The 21566-nt window shown below is 40.2% G+C and overlaps 1 protein-coding gene across 3 annotated transcripts in view; it reads left to right on the forward strand.

The window, feature by feature from the left end:
- Positions 1-21566, forward strand: part of ZDHHC17 (zDHHC palmitoyltransferase 17) — a 130265-nt gene that overhangs the window by 41298 nt on the left and 67401 nt on the right. For all 3 annotated transcript variants that reach the window (XM_081483921.1, XM_081483920.1, XM_081483919.1), the window contains exons 4-5: positions 18226-18303; positions 18883-19027. In XM_081483921.1, the coding sequence (XP_081340047.1) occupies positions 18226-18303; positions 18883-19027 (223 nt within the window). The remainder of the gene's footprint in view (positions 1-18225; positions 18304-18882; positions 19028-21566) is intronic.

The raw sequence follows: 21566 nt of genomic DNA on the forward strand, positions 1-21566 counted from the left end.
TTCCCTCTGATGAGCAGGGCTGTGTGAGGTGGTATGTTTTCAGGTGTCTGTGGGAAGCCTATCTGCTGATGGTTGAGTTTGTGGTTTTGTCTTGTTTGTTGTTTGGGTGAGGTGTCCTGTGCTGGGTGCTGCCAGACTTTGGATACAGGTGGAGACCTTTGTGAGAGTTCTCAAAAATTAACACTCTTGGGGCTAGGAGCTCTCTACAGTCTAGGGTCTTGGACTCAGAGGTCCCACTCCAGAAGCTCAGGCCTGATCTCTGGTTGGGGAACCAAGATTCCACAAGTTGTATGTTATGGCATGAAAGGGGATTAAAACAAAAGACAAAACAAGAAACAAAAGAAAAACCCCAGACAAATGATAAATACAAAATCAGACAAATAAAAGCAAAGACAAAAGAACATACACATACACACACATAAAATTAAAACAGCCCAGGGAAAAGGAAGTAGAAGAGAGTAACCCAGTGAGCAAAGGAAATCAAAAATGATATTGACCAGTTACAAACAAAACTAAAACACAAACCAGAAAACAACACCAAGGCAGAGTGCAAACTGGGGAATAAAGCAATGAAAACAAAGCAAACTAACAAACATGGTGAAATAAAGGAGGCAAAGAAAAAAACCCATAGAACCAGAAAAGGCCAAAGAGTAGGTTTAGTTCAGTTCAGCTGCTTAGTTATGTCTGACTCTTTGCGACCCCATGAACTGCGGTACGCCAGGCTTCCCTGTCCATCACCAACTCCCAGAGTTTACTCAAACTCATGTCCATTGAGTCAGTGATGCCATCCAACTACCTCATCCTCTGTCATCCCCTTCTCCTCCTGCCTTCAGTCTTTCCCAGCATCAGGGTCTTTTCAAAAAAGTTAGTTCTTCCCATCAGGTGGCCAAAGTATTGAGTTTTCAGCATCAGTCCTTCCAGTGAATGTTCAGGACTGACTTCCTTTGGAATGGACTGGTTGAATCTCCTTGCTGTCCAAGGGACCCTCAAGAGTCTTCTCCAGCACCCCAGATAAAAAGCATCAGTTCTTCGGCGCTCAGCCATATTTATAGTCCAACTCACATCCATACATGACCACTGGAAAAACTATAGCTTTGACTAGACAGACCTTTGTTGGCAAAGTAATGTCTGTACTTTTTAACATGCTGTCTAGGTTGGTCATAGCTTTTCTTCCAAGGAACAAGCATCTATTAATTTCATGGCTGCAGTCACCATTTGCAGTGATTTTGGAGCCCAAAAAAATAACGTCTGTCACTGTTTCCATTGTTTCCCCATCTATTTGCCATGAAGTGATGGGACCAGAAGCCATGATCTTAGTTTTCTAAATTTTGAGCTTTAAGCCAACTCTTTCACTTTCATCAAGAGGCTCTTTAGTTCTTCTTCACTTTCTGCCATAAGGGTGGTGTCATCTGCATATCTGAGGTTATTGATATTTTTCCTGGCAATCTTGATTCCAGCTTGTGCTTCATCCAGCCCAGCATTTCTTATGATGAACTCTGCATGTAAGTTAAATAAGAAGGGTGACAGTATACAGCCTTGACGTACTCCTTTCCTGATTTGGAACCAGTCTGTTGTTCCGTGTCCAGTTTTAACTGTTGCTTCTTGACCTGCATAGAGATTTCTCAGGAGGCAGGTCAGGTGATCTGATATTCCCATCTCTTGAAGAATTTTCCACATTTTTGTTGTGATCCACACAGTCAGAGGCTTTGGCATAATCAATAAAGCAGAAATAGATGTTTTTCTGGAACTCTCTTGCTTTTTCGATGGCCCAGCAGATATTGGCAATTGGATCTGTGGTTCCTCTGCCTTTTCTAAAACCAGCTTGAACATCTGGAAGTTCATGGTTCACGTACTGTTGAAGCCTGGCTTGGAGAATTTTGAGCATTACTTTGCTAGTGTGTGAGATGAGTGCAATTGTGCGGTAGTTTGAGCATTCTTTGGCATTGCCCTTCTTTGAGAGGGGAATGAAAACTGACCTTTTCCAGTCCTGTGGCCACTGCTGAGTTTTCCAAATTTTCTGGCATATTGAGTGCAGCACTTTCACAGCATCATCTTTCAGGATTTGAAATAGTTCAACTGGAATTCCATCACCTCCACTATTTTTGTTCATAGTGATGCTTCCTAAGGCCCACTTGCCTTCACATTCCAAGATGTCTGGCTCTAGGTGAGTGATCACACCATTGTGATTATCTGGGTCATGAAGTATAGTTCTTCTGTGTATTCTTGCCACTTTTTCTTAATATCTTCTGCTTCTGTTAGGTCCATACCAATTCTGTCCTTTATTGAGCCCATCTTTGCATGAAATGTTCCCTTGGTATCTCTAATTTTTTGAAGAGATCTCTAGTCTTTCCCATTCTGTTGTTTTCCTCTATTTCTTTGCATTGATCGCTGAGGAAGGCTTTCTTATGTCTCCTTGCTATTCTTTGGAACTCTCCATTCAAATGGGTATATCTTTCCTTTTCTCCTTTGCCTCTCGCTTCTCTTCTTTTCACAGCTATTTGTAAGCCCTCCTCAGGCAACCATTTTGCCTTTTTGCATTTCTTTTTCTTGGGGATGGTCTTGATTCCTGCCTCCCGTACAATGTCACGAACCTCCGTCCATAGTTCATCAGGCACTCTGTCTATCAGATCTAGTCCCTTAAATCTATTTCTCACTTCCACTGTGTAATCGTAAGGGATTTGATTTAGATCCTACCTGAATGATCTAGTGGTTTTCCCTACTTTCTTCAATTTAAGTCTGAATTTGGCAATAAGTTCATGATCCGAGCCACAGTAGAGGTAGAAGTGCATAAAGGAAATTAAAGTATGATTAAAATAAAAAAGTTCTCAAAAGCTTAAATAAATTAAATAATAAATCAGCAATCATAGCAACGCAGAAAAAAAATCCAGAACCAACTACAGAATGCATCAAAATATAAGAATAATAGTGTTTTTTTCTCACATCTCAGCTGTCAGTGTCCTTTCCCTTGCTGTAAGTCACAGTCCACATCCACCTCCTTAGGTTGCTTTCCAAAACTAGGCTGGTCGCTGTACCTGCTGTGGGGACAGCTCAGACTCTAATTTGACCCTACTCTTGCGTGTTCTTGCCTCCAGTACCACAGCTGCCAGAGCTAGGTTGTTTTCTTTTGTGGGAGCTCTCATTATCCTTTTATATATTCCATAGACACAAGAATCTGCCTTGTTGATTGTGTGGATTTAATCTGCAGCCTGTACATCTGGTAGAAATGTTTTTGTTAACTCTTCCTTAGCTACAGTACTCTTGCCTGGAAAATCCCGTGGACGGAGGAGCCTGGTAGGCTACAGTCCATGGGGTCGCTAAGAGTCGGACACGACTGAGCAACTTCACTTTCACTTTTCACTTTCATGCATTGGAGAAGGAAATGGCAACCCACTCCAGTGTTCTTGCCTAGAGAATCCCAGGGACGGGGGAGCCTGGTGGGCTGCCGTCTATGGGGTCGCACAGAATCGGACACGACTGAAGCGACTTAGCAGCAGCAGCAGCAGCCTTAGCTACACTGCCTCTGGAGTTCAATTGTGCCTTTAGCCCACCTCTGCATGTGGGTCATCCACAGGCACTTGCTCCTGAGGCTGCCCTTTGGGACTTAGGTCTGCCTCAGAAAGGACTGGTTGTGGAGGTAGTGCAGCTGCTTGGATTGTAGGAACCCTGGCATGCCAAGTCGGCAGGGACGCTGGTGTCCTCAGGCACAGTAGCTGTGGCACTTGCTGGTAGTGGTGGTGGTGTTAGTGACTCGGTCGTGTCTGACTCTTTGTGACTCCTTGGACTGGAGCCCGCCAGGCTCCTCTGTCCATGGAAATCTCTAGGCAAGAATACTGGAGTGGGTTGCCATTCCCTTCTCTAGGGGATCATCCCAGCCCAGAGACTGAACCTGGGTCTCCTGCACTGTAGGCAGATTCTTTATCATCTGAGTCACCAGGAAGGCCCTATTAGTCTTTTTTGTAGCTTCTGGCAGCTGTTGTTCAAAGAGTTTCACTGGCTTGTCCTTCTCTGTTGCTCAGCACAGCAGGTGCTCAAAGTGCCCCTCTGGATGGGATCCTGTTGTTTGCTTCACAGATCAGGCACTCAGAGATCCACCATCTCTGGGGTCTTTCTCTCTTGGTCAGCCTCCAGCACAGGCATGTAGGAAAAGAGAGACTACAGTGATAGCCCCACACCCTGCGTATGACTTAGCAGTATTGCCTTGCCTCCACAGCTGTCCAGCTTTTCTCCAAAGTTATTCCCCACTGTGATCTCCCTTATGCCCCCTCCAGCTGTCTCAGTGTAGTCAACAGCAGACCTCACCCTAGGATTGCTCTCCAGTCCCCACACTCCAGCTCTCAGCTGCCACCCATTTCAGGAGACTTGCATCCTTGTCTGGGATGTGTAGGGCTGTGGCAAGGATTGTCTGTGGTTCTTACTCCATTCACTGTCACAGATCAGCTGCTGCACTCTCCCGTCAGCCTCAAATGCCTCCCTTCTGTCTGAAACAGTTGGTCTGATGTGGGGATCTGACCCCTGCTTCAGTTCCCCAACCCTTGGATGGAGGTCCAGTCCTGCTCACTCTCCACTCTCCTCTTTTTCCCTTCCTTCCTTCATCTTACTGAATTTTGTGTGGATCTGTATATGCCTTTCCAGTGGTCACGGACTCCTGTCCACTCTCAACTGTTATTCTGTGAGATCTTGTGCATCTGAAGATGTATTCCTGCTGCACCTGTGGAGAATGTACTCCCATGTCCACCATCTTCTCTCTCATTCCTCTTTTTTTCCCCTAGTGTTTTTATTTTTAATTTAGAGACTAACACAGAAACCATGGCTTTGTCAGCAACAATGTGACCACCAAGAATTTAGATGCTCCCTTCTGGAAATAATTTCAAATGCAAATATCATTTTGTTCAAATGTTTGCAGCAGATAAGGGACTTGTGTCTGGAACACACAGAATTTTCACAACTCATGGATAAGAGACAACCCCATTTAAAAATGGGCCAATGATTTTGAAGTTATTTCTCAAAAGAAAATTTACAAAAGGTCAGTAAACTCATGAAAAGTTGCTCAGCATCATTAATTACCAAGGATATGTAAAACTAAAACCATGGTGGGTACCACTTCACACCCACTAGGATGAGTATAATAAAGAAGATGGACAACAAGCCTCAGCAGGAATGTAGAAAAACTGGAATCTCAAACATGGCTGATGAGAATGTACATCATCAGTCATGGGGCAGTCAGTTTGGAAAATACAACGTTAGAGCAATTATTTTACTTTATATATACATATAGATAGTTGCAGGAGAACTGAGAAGCTATGTACACAGAAAGATTTTAAGCAAATGTTCATAATAGTGTTCTCCATAATAGCCAAAAAGTAGAAGCACTGCAAATGTTCATCAATGAATTGGTGGGTAAACAAAACGTGTGGCTTGTCCACATGATGGAATATTATTCATCTATGAGTAAAGCACTGACACAAGCTACAGTGTAGATAAACTTTGAGAACATGCTCAGTTAAATAAACCAAACACAAAAGGTCATTACTGTATGATGCTTTTAATAAAAATCCAGAGGAGCAAACTTCACAAAACTACTTCTGAACGCTGGCAGAGGACGTCAGGCATCCACAAAGACAGCGCATTATCTTCAAAAGGAGGTAGGAGAAATTATAAAAGATAAAAAGAGAGACAAAAGAGTTAGGGACGGAGACCCGTCCTGGGGAGGGAGTCGTAAAAGAGGAGAAATTTCCAAGCACCAGGAAACCCTCTCACCGGCGGGTTTGGGGGAAGATTTCGAATCTCGGAGGGCAACATAACTGGGAGAAAAAATAAATAAAACCCACAGATTACGTGCCTAAAGGCAACTCCCAGCAAAGAACCCCAGACGCTCGCAGCCGCCACCAGCAAGTGGGGGCTGAATGGAGAGGAGCGGGTGGCACTGCTTAGGGTAAGGACTGGGCCTGAAAGCCCTGAGGGCAATCTGAGGGAGCTAACGTGAGATAGTAACCTAAACTGTGGGACAGCCAGAGAGAGAACTATCCCGCGAAAAGCCCAAATCTAAGGCACTGCCGGCCCGCTCACAGAACGAAGGACTGAGCGATACCAGATGAGAGCTAGCCGGCTGTGGACCGCCCCATCCCCCGCCGGACACAGCGGGCAGGCGGGGCCCGCCAGAGCCAGAAAGGGGCAAACTCGGCCCCAGAGGGGGCACCCCCTACCAAACTGCAAACAGGCTCCCAGTTTCTAAGCAAAGACTGCCTGAGATCCCGGAGGGTCGACAGCCGCCGGGAGGGTTGCAGCCAGACACCAGCTCCCCAGAACCGACACAAAGCACACTGGAGCCGGGCGCACCCGTAAACCGAGGCGGGGACCAGGGAGGTGATAAGCCGCACCGCCCCAACAGGGGAGAGTGCGCTCGCCAAACTCCTGGCTGCCTGAGCTGCTCCGACCGGGAACGGCACAAACCGCGGGCGCAACCGAGTCTGCGCCTTTGTGGAGTAACCGGGAGCCTGAACCTGAGCGGCTTAGACCTGGGAAGTGCACGCATCTCAGGGCCCACTCCCCGGCCGAGTAACCTGAAGCCTGAGCAGGGTAGACGGGGAAAGCACACACGCCATGAGCGGGGGTGAACCCAGTGCAGCCGAGACACTGCCAGCTCACCACACACACGCCAGTGATACTGGTTTTGCAGTGTTCCTCCCTCCCCACAGCACGACTGAACAAGCGAACTTAAAGAGACCACCCCCGCCCCTTTGTGGCAGGGCGGAAATTAGATACTGAAGAGACCTCCAAACAGAAGCCAAATAAACAGAGGGAAGCGCGTTGGAAGTGACAGGCCAACAGATTAAAATCCCTGTAGTTAACACCGACTGCATTGAAAGGGGCCTATAGATCTTGAAAAGTATAAGCAGGAACAAGGATCTATCTGAAACTGAACAGACCCCACACTGCTCAGCTCCAGAGAAAGTCTGGGATATATATTTTTACTATTATCTTTTTTTTTTTTAATTTTTTTTTCTTTTTCTTTCTTTTTTCTTTAAGTCCTCTATTACACCTTAACTTTCATTTTCATAACCCACTATTACCTTGCAAAAAAAAAAATCCTATTTTTAAAGCAAACTGCGTACATATATCTTATACCTTTTGTGGTTTCTTTTTTTTACTGTTTTTTTCCTGGTTTTCTTTTTTTACTGTTTTACTGTTTTTTTTCTTTTTACACTGTTTCCTTTTTTTGTTTTTTTATATTGTATGTTTTATAAGAGTCTAACCTCTACTCTAGATTTTTAATCTTTGTTTTACATATTTGATATCAATTTTGTACATTTAAGAACCTAATCTTTAGGACCCATTTTTACTCAGGAGTGTGATTACTGGCTTGATTACTCTCTCCCCCTATTGACGCTCTTTCTTCTCCCCCAGGGAACCTCTATCTCCCACCCTCCTCCTTCTCTTCTCAACCCAATTCTGTGAATCTCTGAGGGTGTTCTGGGCACCGGAGAACACTTTGGGAACAGAATACTGCCCAGATCTCTCTCTCCTCTCCTGATTCCTCCCTTTCTACTCATGCTCACCTCTATTACCTTCCTCCCCCCTCTCTATGTATCTCTGTGAACCGCTCTGAGGGTTCCAGACTGTGAAGAGCACAGAGGGAAGTTCTTACTGGCTAGACTGCTCTCTCCACGTTTGAGTCCCCCTCTTCCCCTCCTGGTTACCTCAATACCCCCCCTCCCCCACTTCACCTCTCCATGTAACTCAGTGAACCTTTCTGGGTATCCCTCACTGTGGAGAATCTTTTCACCATTAACCTAAAAGTTTTATTATTGATGCTGTATGGATGGAGAAGTCTTGAGGCTACTGCAAGAATAAGACTGAAAGCCAGGGGAAATATTAATTAATAAGAGATCATCCAATAGCCTCCACATATACACTGAAACCAAGCTCCACCCAAGAGCCAATAAGTTCCAGAGCAAGACATACCATGCAAATTCTCCAGCAACGCAGGAACATAGCCCTGAGCATCAATATACAGGCTGCCCAGAGGCACACCAAATCCATAGACATCTCAAAACTCAACACTGGACACTCCATTGCACTCTAGAGAGAAGAAATCCAGCTCCACCCACTAGAACACCGACACAAGCTCCCCCCAACCAGGAAGCCTTGACAAGCCACCCGTCCAACCCCACCCACAGTGAAGAACCTCCACAAGAAAGAGGAACCTCAAACTACCAGAATACAGAAAGGCCACGCCTAACACAGCAATCTAAACACGATGAAAAGGCAGAGAAATACTCAGCAAGTAAAGGAAAATGAGAAATGCCCACCAAACCAAACAAAAGAGGAGGAGATCGGGAATCTATCTGAAAAAGAATTTAGAATAATGATAATAAAAATGATCCAAAATCTTGAAAGCAAAATGGAGTTACAGATAAATAGCCTGGAGACAAGGCTATTTATTGAGAAGATGCAAGAAATGTTTATCAAGGGCCTAGAAGAGATAAAAAGGAGTCAATATATAATGAATAATGAAATAAAAGAGATAAAAGATACTCTGGAGGGAACCAACAGTAGAATAACGGAGGCAGAAGATAGGATAAGTGAGGTAGAAGATAGGATGATGGAAATAAACAGAGAGGAAAAAAGGAAAAAAAATCAAAAGAAATGAGGAAAACCTCAGGGACCTCTGGGACAATATGAAATGCCCCAACATTCGAATCATAGGAGTCCCAGAAGAAGAAGATAAAAGGAAAGGCCATGAAAAAATAACTCGAGGAGATAATAGTTGAAAATTTCCCTAAAATGAGGAAGGAAATAGTCACAGAAGTCCAAGAAACCCAGAGAGTCCCAAATAGGATAAACCCAAGGCAAAACACCCCAAGACACATATTAATCAAATTAACAAAGATCAAACACAAAGAACAAATATTAAAAGCAGCAAGGGAAAAACAACAAATAACACACAAGGGGATCCCCATAAGGATAACAGCTGATCTTTCAATAGAAACTCTTCAGGCTAGAAGGGAATAGCAGGACATACTTAAACTAATGAAAGAGAATAACCTACAACCCAGATTTCTGTACCCAGCAAGGATCTCATTCAGATATGAAGGAGAATTCAAAAGCTTTACAGACAAGCAAGAGTTGAGGGAATTCAGCACCACCAAACCAGCTCTCCAACAAATGCTAAAGGATCTTCTCTAAACAGGAAAAACACAGAAAGGATGTTTAAACACGAACTCAAAACAACAAAGTAAATGGCAACGGGATCATACTTATCAATAATTACCTTAAATGTAAATGGGTTGAATGCCCCAACCAAAAGATAAAGGCTGGCTGAATGGATACAAAAACAAGACCCCTATATATGCTGTCTACAAGAGACCCACCTCAAAACTAGAGACACATACAGACTGAAAGTGAAGGGATGGAAAAACATATTTCATGCAAACGTAGACCAAAAGAAAGCAGGAGTCGCAACACTCATTTCAGATAAAATAGACTTTAAAATAAAGGCTGTGAAAAGGGACAGAGAAGGACACTACATAATGATCAAAGGATCAATCCAAGAAGAAGATGTAACAATTATAAATATTTATGCACCCAACATAGGAGCACCACAATATATAAGGCAAATACTAACAAGTATGAAAGGGGAAATTAACAATAACACAATAATAGTGGGAGACTTTAATACTCCACTCACGCATATGGATAGATCAACTAAACAGAAAATTAACAAGGAAACACAAACTTTAAATGATACAATAGAAAAATTAGATTTAATTGATATTTACAGGACTTTCCACCCCAAAACAATCAATTTCACCTTTTTCTCAAGTGCACACGGAACTTTCTCCAGGATAGATCACATCCTGGGCCATAAATCTAGCCTTGGTAAATTCCAAAAAATTGAAATCATCCCAGCCATCTTCTCTGACCACAATGCAGTAAGATTAGATCTCAATTACAGGAAAAAAACTATTAAAAATTCCAACATATGGAGGCTAAACAACACGCTTCTGAATAACCAACAAATCACAGAAGAAATCAAAAAAGAAATAAAATTATGCATAGAAACGAATGAAAATGAAAACACAACAACCCAAAACCTATGGGACACTGTAAAAGCAATGCTAAGGGGAAGGTTCATACCAATACACGCGTACCTCAAGAAACAAGAAAAAAAATCAAATAAACTAACTCTACACCTAAAGCAACTAGAGAAGGAAGAAATGAAGAACCCCAGGGTTAGTAGAAGGAAAGAAGTCTAAAAAATTAGGGCAGAAATAAATGCAAAAGAAACAAAAGAGACCATAGCAAAAATCAACAAAACTAAAAGCTGGTTTTTTGAGAAGTTAAACAAAATTGACAAGCCATTAGCCAGACTCATCAAGAAACAAAGGGAGAAGAATCAGATCAACAAAATTAGAAATGAAAATGGAGAGATCACAACAGACTCCACAGAAATACAAAGGATCATAAGAGACTACTACCAACAGCTATATGCCAATAAAATGGACAACTTGGAAGAAATGGACAAATTCTTAGAAAAGTGTAACTTTCCAAAACTGAACCAGGAAGAAATAGAAAATCTTAACAGACCCATCAGAAGCACGGAAATCGAAACTGTAATCAGAAATCTTCCAGCAAACAAAAGCCCAGGACCAGACGGCTTCACAGCAGAATTCTACCAAAACTTTAGAGAAGAGCTAACACCTGTCCTACTCAAACTCTTCCAGAAAATTGCAGAAGATGGTATACTTCCAAACTCATTCTATGAGGCCACCATCACCCTAATTTCAAAACCAGACAAAGATGCCACAAAAAAAGAAAACTACAGGCCAATATCACTGATGAACATAGATGCAAAAATCCTTCATAAAATTCTAGCAAACAGAATCCAACATCATATTAAAAAGATCATACATCATGACCAAGTGGGCTTTATCCCAGGAATGCAAGGTTTCTTTAACATCTGCAAATCAATCAATGTAATACACCACATTAACAAATTGAAAGATAAAAACCATATGATTATCTCAATAGATGCAGAAAAAGCCTTTGACAAAATTCAGCATCCATTTATGATAAAAACCCTCCAGAAAGCAGGAATAGAAGGAACATACCTCAACATAATAAAAGCTATATATGACAAACCCACAGCAAACATTATCCTCAATGGTGAAAAATTGAAAGCATTTCCCCTAAAGTCAGGAACAAGGCAAGGATGCCCACTTTCACCACTACTATTCAACATAGTTTTGGAAGTTTTGGCCACAGCAATCAGAGCTGAAAAAGAAATAAAAGGAATACAGATAGGAAAAGAAGAAGTAAAACTCTCACTGTTTGCAGATGACATGATCCTCTGCATGGAAAACCCTAAAGATTCTACCAGAAAATTACTAGAGCTAATCAATGAATATAGTAAAGTTGCAGGATATAAAATTAACACACAGAAATCCCTTGCATTCCTATACTCCAATAATGAGAAAACAGAAAGAGAAATTAAGGAAACAATACCATTCACCATTGCAACAAAAAGAATAAAATACTTAGGAATATATCTACCTAAAGAAACAAAAGACTTATATATAGAAAACTAAAAAACACTGATGAAAGAAATCAAAGAGGACACAAACAGATGGAGAAATATACCGTGTTCATGGATTGGAAGAATTAATATAGTGAAAATGAGTATACTACCCAAAGCAATCTATAGATTCAATGCAATCCCTATCAAGCTACCAGTGGTATTTTTCACAGAACTAGAACAAATCATTTCACAGTTTGTATGGGAATATAAGAAACCTTGAATAGCCAAAGCAATCTTGAGAAAGAAGAATGGAACTGGAGGAATCAACCTGCCTGACTTCAGGCTCTACTACAAAGCCACAGTCATCAAGACAGTATGGTACTGGCACAAATATAGAAATATAGATCCATGGAACAAAATAGAAAGCCCAGAGATAAACCCACGCACCTATGGACACCTTATCTTCGACAAAGGAGGCAAGAATATACAATGGAGAAAAGACAATCTCTTTAATAAGTGGTGATGGGAAAATTGGTCAACCACTTGTAAAAGAATGAAACTAGAACACTTCCTAACACCATACACAAAAATAAACTCAAAATGGATTAAAGATCTAAATGTAAGACCAGAAACTATAAAACTCCTAGAGGAAAACATAGGCAAAACACTCTCTGACATAAATCACAGCAGGATCCTCCATGACCCACCTCCCAGAATATCGGAATAAAAGCAAAAATAAGCAAATGGGACCTAATTAAAATTAAAAGCTTTTGCACAACAAGGGAAACTATAAGCAAGGTGAAAAGACAGCCTTCAGAATGGGAGAAAATAATAGCAAATGAAGCAACAGACAAACAATTAATCTCAAAAATATACAAGCAACTCTTGCAGCTGTATTCCAGAAAAATAAACGACCCAATCAAAAAATGGGCCAAAGAACTAAACAGACATTTCTCCAAAGAAGACATACAGATGGTTAACAAATACATGAAAAGATACTCAACATCACTCATTATTAGAGAAATGCGAATCAAAACCACAATGAGGTACCATTTCACACCAGTCAGAATGGCTGCTGTCCAAAAGTCTACAAGCAATAAATGCTGGAGAGGATGTGGAGAAAAGGGAACCCTCTTACACTGTTAGTGGGAATGCAAACTAGTACAGCCATTATGGAGAACAGTGTGGAGATTCCTTAAAAAACTGGGAATAGAACTGCCACATGACCCAGCAATCCCACTGCTGGGCATACACACTGAGGAAACCAGAATTGAAAGAGACACGTGTACCCCAATGTTCATCGCAGCACTGTTTACAATAGCCAGGACATGGAAGCAACCTAGATGTCCATCAGCAGACGAATGGATAAGGAAGCTGTGGTACATATCCACAATGGAATATTACTCAGCCATTAAAAAAAAATACATTTGAATCGGTTCTATTGAGATGGATGAAACTGGAGCCCATTATACAGAGTGAAGTAAGCCAGAAAGAAAAACACCAATACAGTATACTAATGCATATATATGGAATTTGAAAGATGGTAACGATAACCCTATATGCGAGACAGAATAAGAGACACAGATGCATAGAACAGTCTTATGGACTCTGAGGGAGAAGGTGAGGGTGGGACGTTCTGGGACAATAGCATTGAAACATGTATATTATCATATGTGAAACAGAACTCCATTCCATGTTTGATGCATGAGACAAATGTTCAGGACTGGGGCAGTGGGATGACCCAGAGGGATGGGATGGGGAGGGAGGTGGGAGGGGGGTCCAGGAAGGGGAACACATGTAAACCCATGGCTGATCCATGTCAATGTATGGTAAAAACTACTACAGTATTGTAAAGTAATTAGCCCCCAACTAAAATTAAAAAAAATAAAAAAGTAAAAAAATCCATAATAAGCAAATAAAAGCAACTGAAAGTGGACTGGTGACTGCCAGGGGCTGGGGATGGGGAGGAGGGTAGAGAGAGATGCTCACGGGTTTCTTTCAAGATGATGGGAATTTTCTGGATCTGAATAGAGCTGATGGCTAAGTACTAAACATCAGTGAACACATTGTGGAAATAAAAGATGAACTGCGCCTCCCATTAGCCACTGGCTTCTTCGTTCATCAGGATTGCAAACAACATCAGGGTCCACACTGAACGAGTCAGGAGTCAGTGGACTGTGCTCTGGGGTCACGTCACAGACCTCCTGCTGGAGCAGGTCCTAGCAGTTAGGGCAGCTGGGGACACAGCAGGTGAGGCGACTTAGGTGCCGTCTCCATGTGATTCAGTGTGAGAACAGTAGGTTCCTCCTCAAACTCTCAGGGCAGCAAACTGGCACCAAATTGTACAATCTCTCTTATTTAAACTCTGAGAGATAGTGAAGGACAGGGAAGCCTGGTGCGCTGAAGTCAGTGGCATGGCAAAGACTCAGATACAACTTAGTGACTGAACAAAGAAAAAGAACAACAATCTCTTAACTTGAGAGTCAATCTAAAGCAGTTACAAAAGTGAGCTTCTAGAAGTGAGTCAAATTTCCCATGAACTGCCTGAACAAGCCCAGTGACTCTGATTCTGTCGAACCTTACTCTTCTCTGTAAAGCTCACCTGAGATGGCTGTGACAGTGATGAGGAAGAACAAGGAGAGACCGCTCCTCACCAGACTCCTGAGCGTATCGGTAACCAGCTGTACGAGAAATATAAGGAAATAAAAGTTGGCTATTCTTCTGAATTGTTCAAATAAGTACTTGGGTGTGCAGTTCCACAATGTGCACTTGGAAACGATCCTGTTGTCCCGAAACTTCTGCAGGATGTAGGCCTCCGCGCCTGGCAGGGGGGCTCCGGATGGCCCACGTAGAGGGTCCAGCTGCCTACCCAGCCCTCCTCCCCACCACAGCATCTATGCACGAGTGTCCGCACCAGGCTGCAGTCCATGGCTCCTCCAGCTGTGCTCACCCCCTCGGTGCCTCCAAGCCTGGCTAGGCGTGCCCCAGTGTGGCCGCGGGCCCCGCCTGGTTACGTCTGGGAGTCCGGGCGGCGTCTGCGGGGGTGACCGCTCAGCAGCCAGGACCTGCGCACCAGTATTGGAGTTATGGGGCTGCTGGCTGGTAGTGTGGTGGCCCGCGGATCCCGCCGCTGCTCTGCTGTGCCGCGCGGTCTCTTGTCTGCTCCGCTCCCTCCTCTTGTCATTGCTTTTAGAGTATGTAGGAAGCAAGAGGGAGACATTACCTCATCCTCAAGATTGCTTGATGCACGCATAGCTCTGAGAAACGTCTTAGGTGAAGAGTGGTTAGGACCTTGCAGTCTTCTCATATACTCAGCAAGACACTGGGGAGCACCAGAGACCAATGGAGAAGTGTCTTATGTTCCATCAGGACGTGTTAAAGAAACTTACTGCACGCAAAGTAGTTGGGTCAGTTTCATGATGGTAAGATTAAAGTAAGTATAATTTGGAAAGGAGGAGACCTTCACCTAACCTGGATTTCTCATATTTCTAATGTTTTCAAGTGGAAGTCTTTGAACTGTTCCTTAAATTTTATCCTGATATAATGAACTAGAAAGGTTTAGTGCAGGTTCTTGTCTTTAGCAGTCTCCTGTTACCTCAAGATTCTTCATTTACAACAGATAATAATGCTTGTAGTCTCTGATTTCAGTTTGATTTCAAGTCAAGGTGTTACTAATGAGTATGGGGCTTTGTTAAAAAATATGGAGCTTATAAATTCTGAGAACACACTGTGTGTGTAGCTTACTCTTCTTCTCTGGCAACATGTAAGTTTATACTCTTTATCCTCCACTTTGTGAAAGTTTACATCACTGTACATTGATATGGTCCTTTTATAGCTGTTGTACTTTGGGGAGATTTTTTATCTTCTAATCCTTCTTTTGAATTTCTAATTTTATCTATTGCGTTTTCAATTTGAAGCATTCTTTGTTGATCTCTACCTCTCACCCCACTTTAAAAAAATGTTTTGTTCTTACATCATGAGTATTATCTTTTATTTTTTGGAGGATATTAATTATTTGTTGTTCAGTTGCTCAGTTGTGTCCAACTCTTTGCGACCCCTTGGACTGCAGCACGCCAGGCTTCCCTGTCCTTCACCATCTCCTGGAGCTTGCTCAAATTCATGTCTATCGAGTCAGTGATGGCATCCAACCATCTCGTCTTCTGTCATCCCCTTTTCCTCCTGCCTTCAGTCTTTCCCAGCAACAGTCTCTTCTTTAAGATTTTCTTCTCTATATATTATTTATTTGGAGCTTCTGTTTATTTTGGTCTCCTTCCATATTTGAAGTTTTCTTCAATTATCTGATCATGTTTGACCATTCATACTTAGGAGAGACATAGCAAAGCTGATTAGAAGTTGTGGAACTTATAGAGTTCATAACAGGAACCTCCCAAATGTCCCTTCAGCATGTAAACTTTCACTGCTACACTTTCAGTGTCTCCTCTGTTTTTGTGATGTAATTCCTTGAGTCCCTAAACTTCTCTGGTAAAGATGCACTGAATACACCTTTTGGCAAATACTGAATGGTTAAATGTTAAAATCAACAGGAGCATGAGAAGTTTAAGGACACTAGAATCAGTCTAATTTTAATAGAGTTTCAATTATCACTGTAAAATTATTAAAAATTTGAATAGTCACATTTTAAGAGTACATCGCACAAAGAAAACTAGTATAGTCTTGTTGGCTGCTTGATTGCTTCCATGTCACTAAAATGCCTGTGTGTTTGTGTGTGTTAGTTGCTCAGTCGTGTCCAACTCTTTGCAGTTCCGTGGACTGTAGCCTGCCATGCTCCTCTGTCCATGGAATTCTCCAGACAAGAATACTGGAATGGGTTGCCATTTCCTCCTCCAGGGAATCTTCCTGACCCAGGGATCAAATCTGGATCTTCTGCATTGCAGACAGATTCTTTACTGTGTGAGCTACCAGGGAAGCTCAAAATGCCTGTGGTGATGCTAAATAAATACTTTCAGTGAGAATATAAGTTGGAAAACAAAAATTTTTCAGCAGCCTATATTGACTTTGAACCACTGTTTCTGTTTACAGTCCAGTTTCTTACCTCTTCCTTTTGTTGTAACTCTTACCTTTAATCCCTTAACCTTTCTAGGGTTTTAAAACATATTCTGGTTTGCTTCTCATTGCTGTTTCTGAAGACATTTGGGTTTTAGCTCTTTGCTTTTCCTCTTTCAGATATCTGTTGCTATCTCTTGTTCACTGATATTCTCTTCTCAAACCTAAGGATCATTAGTACCTGCAAGTACATTTCTTAATAATAACCTTCTTATAGTATTGCAAGGAGGCTTAGGTTTAAAAGTGAGAATTATAAGATTTCAGAATTTTGGAGTTTTGAACTAAGATCTTCAAGCTACAAAGAATAACATATTATAAAAATATGGTGTTCTTCTTCCAGAAGTTTACAATGAAAAAGATGATAGAAGTTATTCTTTAGCGTGCAGTAAAAAAGTTCCCCTATCCTTGTGAAAAAAAAGTTGTACTCTAGAACTTTGGAAATGACTCTTTGCCATAGTCCTAGCATGAATTTGAAATGTGAGTAAAAATACCTCTCAGGGATACAGCTATATTAACTATAGAGAAGGCAATAAAATTGCTTTTAAAAAACCTTTCTAGTTGGAATTTTTAAGAAAATATTTCCTGTCAAAGCTGTTCTTTGGCAGTGCTGTACTTTTCTTTGGGCTCAAAAAAACCATTTTTAATTATTACATTGATGCCTGCTGAGTATCTCAAGAAATAGTTTAGGAGTATTTGAATGTTTGTGTTCAGACTGATATTTTGGACTGAAAATATGTTAGTCTGGAAATACTTTTAAGTTACTTCAAACTATTCTATATTATAGAGTGGAATTGGGCCCATCATTGCATAATGCTTTAAAAGCACCAACTTAAGTATACATAGAAGAAAATTTCTGAATCAAGCTCATAAATATGAATGTATTAAATGTGTAGAACTATGAACATTAAGAGTGAATGCATTAGTTGCCTAGAGCAGTAATTGCTTAGAACAGTTTGAAGAACGTCAGTAATATACGTATGTCAAATACTTGCCATCAAATGCCTTGAAATCATTTGTATCCATCATTGCATTAATCAGTTTGAAAGCAAGCATTATATAAACAGCTAGGTCCTGTTCATTTCACAGAATATCAAAATGTTATGACATTTAATTTAGTAAGTAATGAGGTTGCTCTTTCCTTTAAAAGCATCACAAATAAGGCATCCTAAAGAACCTCTGTGTTACACTTTATAGTTTAGAAAACTCCTTCACATACATTGTTTGATTTAATCTACAGTAATCTTGTGAAGAAGGTAAAACTGAGCTTCTACCCATGGCAGGTTAAGTGTCTGGCCTACTCTACAAATGGTCTGCTTCCCCAAATTCTACCTGATGCTACTATAGGATCCAAATCTTGTGGCTCTCGGACTGCTTTCTTTTTTATATGATTGTTGTTTGGGTTTGCTGTTCTTGTTTGTGATTAAAAACATTGCTTTCCTTTTACTTCTGGAACAGACAAGACAGATATGTTTCATATAAAATTCTCCTAATATATTTTAAAAACTCACAAAAGACTGTTTATTGTCAGAGGCATAAACTAGCATGAGATCTAAAATAAAGAACATTTATTTCTTTATTTTTAGTATAATTTCTCAAAATTGAACATGGAAATTGTCTTAATTATTTAAAATTTTGTCTTACAGATACTATATTTCGAAAGGTGCTATTGTGGATCAACTTGGAGGAGACCTAAATTCAACCCCATTGCACTGGGCCACAAGGTTTAAATTTACTTCTGGAATTCTTTCCTCTTTTAGCAGTGTATAACTAAGCAACTTTTTAAAAGAATGATATGCTGAAATGAATGGGAGAACTTGTTATGCTGATAGTTAATATCAGTAATGAACTTATTTATTGCTGTCCAGGGTTACTTGCATTGAAAGCAAAGTTTATTGTCCAAAGTGTCCTTTAGGAATTAACCATGCTGATATTAATCCAGTTAATTATAAGATGGGGTTAAACTTTGGAATACTTTTGCAGCCTATATATGTTTACAGTGAAAGAAGTGTCTAGTTCATGGGACAGTTAAGGTCATATGGAATAGAATTAATAGAATATAGTAACTATTTAATACATATTTAAAGAAGTTATGAGTATAAATTTTCAAAGACTTTTATACCAGTTAGACTGAAGAACATAAAATCCTAAATGTGTCTTGACATATATCTATTTTAAAATAGCATAAAATAAGGTTTTTCTAATCTTTTCTACCATTACCATATTTTTTTTTAAAGATCTTTCCAGAGTTTCTTGTTTGAAATAACTTTGTATATTTAAGTGTTTACTCTTTTATGTTTTAGACAAGGCCATCTATCTATGGTTGTGCAACTAATGAAATATGGTGCAGATCCTTCATTAATTGATGGAGAAGGATGTAGCTGTATTCATTTGGCTGCTCAGTTTGGACATACCTCAATTGTTGCTTATCTCATAGCAAAAGGACAGGTAAAAAAAATCACAATGGGGTAGATTTTAATCAAACTTTCTTCATGGTTTGAATACCTAATGTTATTGGTGTTAACAAGTATAACAGTCTAGTGATATTAAAATAGTACTTTCTGATGAATGAAGAGAGGAAATAAATGAGCTGTTTATTGTAGTTAATATAAAAATACGAAAACCAGTTATGATCCAGATAATGATCCATTAAGTTGGGTTTTTTATTTCCAGTAGTGACAGACATGAGTTCCAGGAGAAAAGTTAGATTGTCCGTTTTTTCCCCTTAATTACACTGTTTGAATATATTATCTGAATTAATTTAAACTGTTTTGAACATATTACTGGTTATTTTCTATATTAAGTCCCTCTCAAAGGGGATACATTCCTCACTCATTTTCTCTGTTTCCAATGTATAAAATACTGCTTCTTACATGTCAGAAGAATTCTCATGATTTAAGTGGTTCTTCCTAATTATTCCTGATTATGTAGTGACTATAGTCATATTAAATATTATCACTTTATGTGTACCATTGATTTTCTAAAAGCAAATGTATTTTGTTAAAAGTTATATTACTTAATTTTTCTTTCATGAGTTTTTTCTAGTTGTACTTAAACATTAGTTTTATAGCTAAGGATCTTATAAAAGTAAGATAAATGATTTGAATTCAGTGTTGTTAAAATATATTTGTTATTTTAATGCAGAACATTAGATGTAGGATTTGAATAGTGTTTACTTTATGAGTTGTTTAAGGTATTTGCTGTTGACAGTGCCAATCAGTGATGATTGTGTGTTGTACACTATTGCTAAGAAAAGGAGGCAGAGGCTGGTGAATTGTTGGAAGGGGGAGTTTTATCATCTATTGCTGTGTTAAAGACTACTCCCTAAATCTGATGGTTTTAGAACACCACCCACCATTATATTTCACAGTTCTCTGGGTTAACTTGGCTTGGCTGGGTGGTTCTTCTTGTGATAATGGCAGGGGGGACATATATAGGGGCTCCGCTGGGCTGGAGAATGGCTCACTTGCATACCTTGTATCTTGATAGGAATGGCCAAAAGGCTGGGCTCACTTGGGATACCAGACAACTAGGCCTCTCTCTTTTTCTCCATGCAGTTCCAGAATTTCTCCTTCTCCACAATACCCCTCTATGTTCTCTCTCTAGCAGGGAAACATGGTGGCTCAGAGCTCCCCAAAGAGCAAAAGCAGAAGCTGTCTGACTTTTTAAAGGTTTTGAACCAGCATGACATTTCTGCTCCATTCTGTCAATTAAACCAAGTAACAGGGCCAACCTATGTTCATTGTAGGAACACAAAGGTTTGCACACCCAAAAAGGAAGTTTATTGGAGGCTGTCTTTGAGGAGCAGCTACCAGAAGGGATCATCTTTGTTCTCCTCCAGTTCCTTCTAGACTGGGGATAAAAGCAGTAGATGGCGCTGTTGCGCATGACATTGTCTTTAGTGGCCTTCTCTATTACAGATACAAGTTTACAATACATATTCACCTTTTTTCTTCGTTTTTAACTGGGTAGGAATAGTGGAGTAAAGTTTTGACTCTTTTTGTTAATTTATTGATTTTTGAGTTTGGATGTTTCAGTAATCATTTTAACTCTGCCATAGTATGTAGGCTATGAAAGAGTACCTTTTGTGCAATAAATACATGATGATGTTAATGAATGTCTGACAGATAATTAGTTTTCTTTTTCATGAGTAGTTTTTTTTTCCTGCTTACAGAAGTAACATACTTACTGTAAAGTATTCAAACATAATAGAAAAGTATGGCTTAGAAAATTAAATCTCACCTCTTCCTTTATCTCCTCACCCCCATTGAGATCTCTTCCTCTAATGGTTTACTATACATTTTTCCAGAGTTTGTTAATGTATATGCTAAAATATTATAGAAAGAAAACCCCTCTAATGTGCGTTACATGGTGCTTTAAATGGGTTCCAAAGTCCTTCTCTGGCCTGTTGAACTACGTGTGGTCTAGCCCTGGAAACCTGTGATCTCGTCATTGTCATCTCTCCCTCACTCACTGCTTTTACCACACATGTCTTGCAGTTCCTTGAACAGCTTTGATAAGTTTTGTCATAGGGTCTTTGTGCCTGCTCTTTTCTTTTGCTTGGTAATTCTTTTCTCAGTCACACAGTTTGCTCTCCTTTTCTCTCTCACTTTAATCAGATGTTTGCTCAATTTTGATTAGTTCTGATTAGTTCCCAGTTATAAGCAGTAATAAAATTGGTGTATTTGTAATTCCTTCTTATTCTTCTCCATCTTATTTTGTTATTAGTCAGTGATACTGTGTTTCTTAGTGTTAACTTTGTTCTGATAAATATAACTTACATTTCTGTCACTTGATTTTTCAGCTCTAAATAATATTCTTTGACTCATAGCTATTGCAGGGTAGACACTCATTATACTTTCTTTTCAGCCTTTTCCCACCCCCACTCCCCCATTTTTTATTAATTATGCCAAATTTACATTCTTAGAACATATAACATTTCCATTCAGTTTGTCATTCTATTCATCACAATTGTTTCATGTTAGTT

This window comes from Giraffa tippelskirchi, chromosome 4, assembly GCF_054371585.1.
Source record: "Giraffa tippelskirchi isolate mGirTip1 chromosome 4, T2T-mGirTip1v1.2.pri, whole genome shotgun sequence".
Classification (NCBI taxonomy): Eukaryota; Metazoa; Chordata; class Mammalia; order Artiodactyla; family Giraffidae; genus Giraffa; species Giraffa tippelskirchi.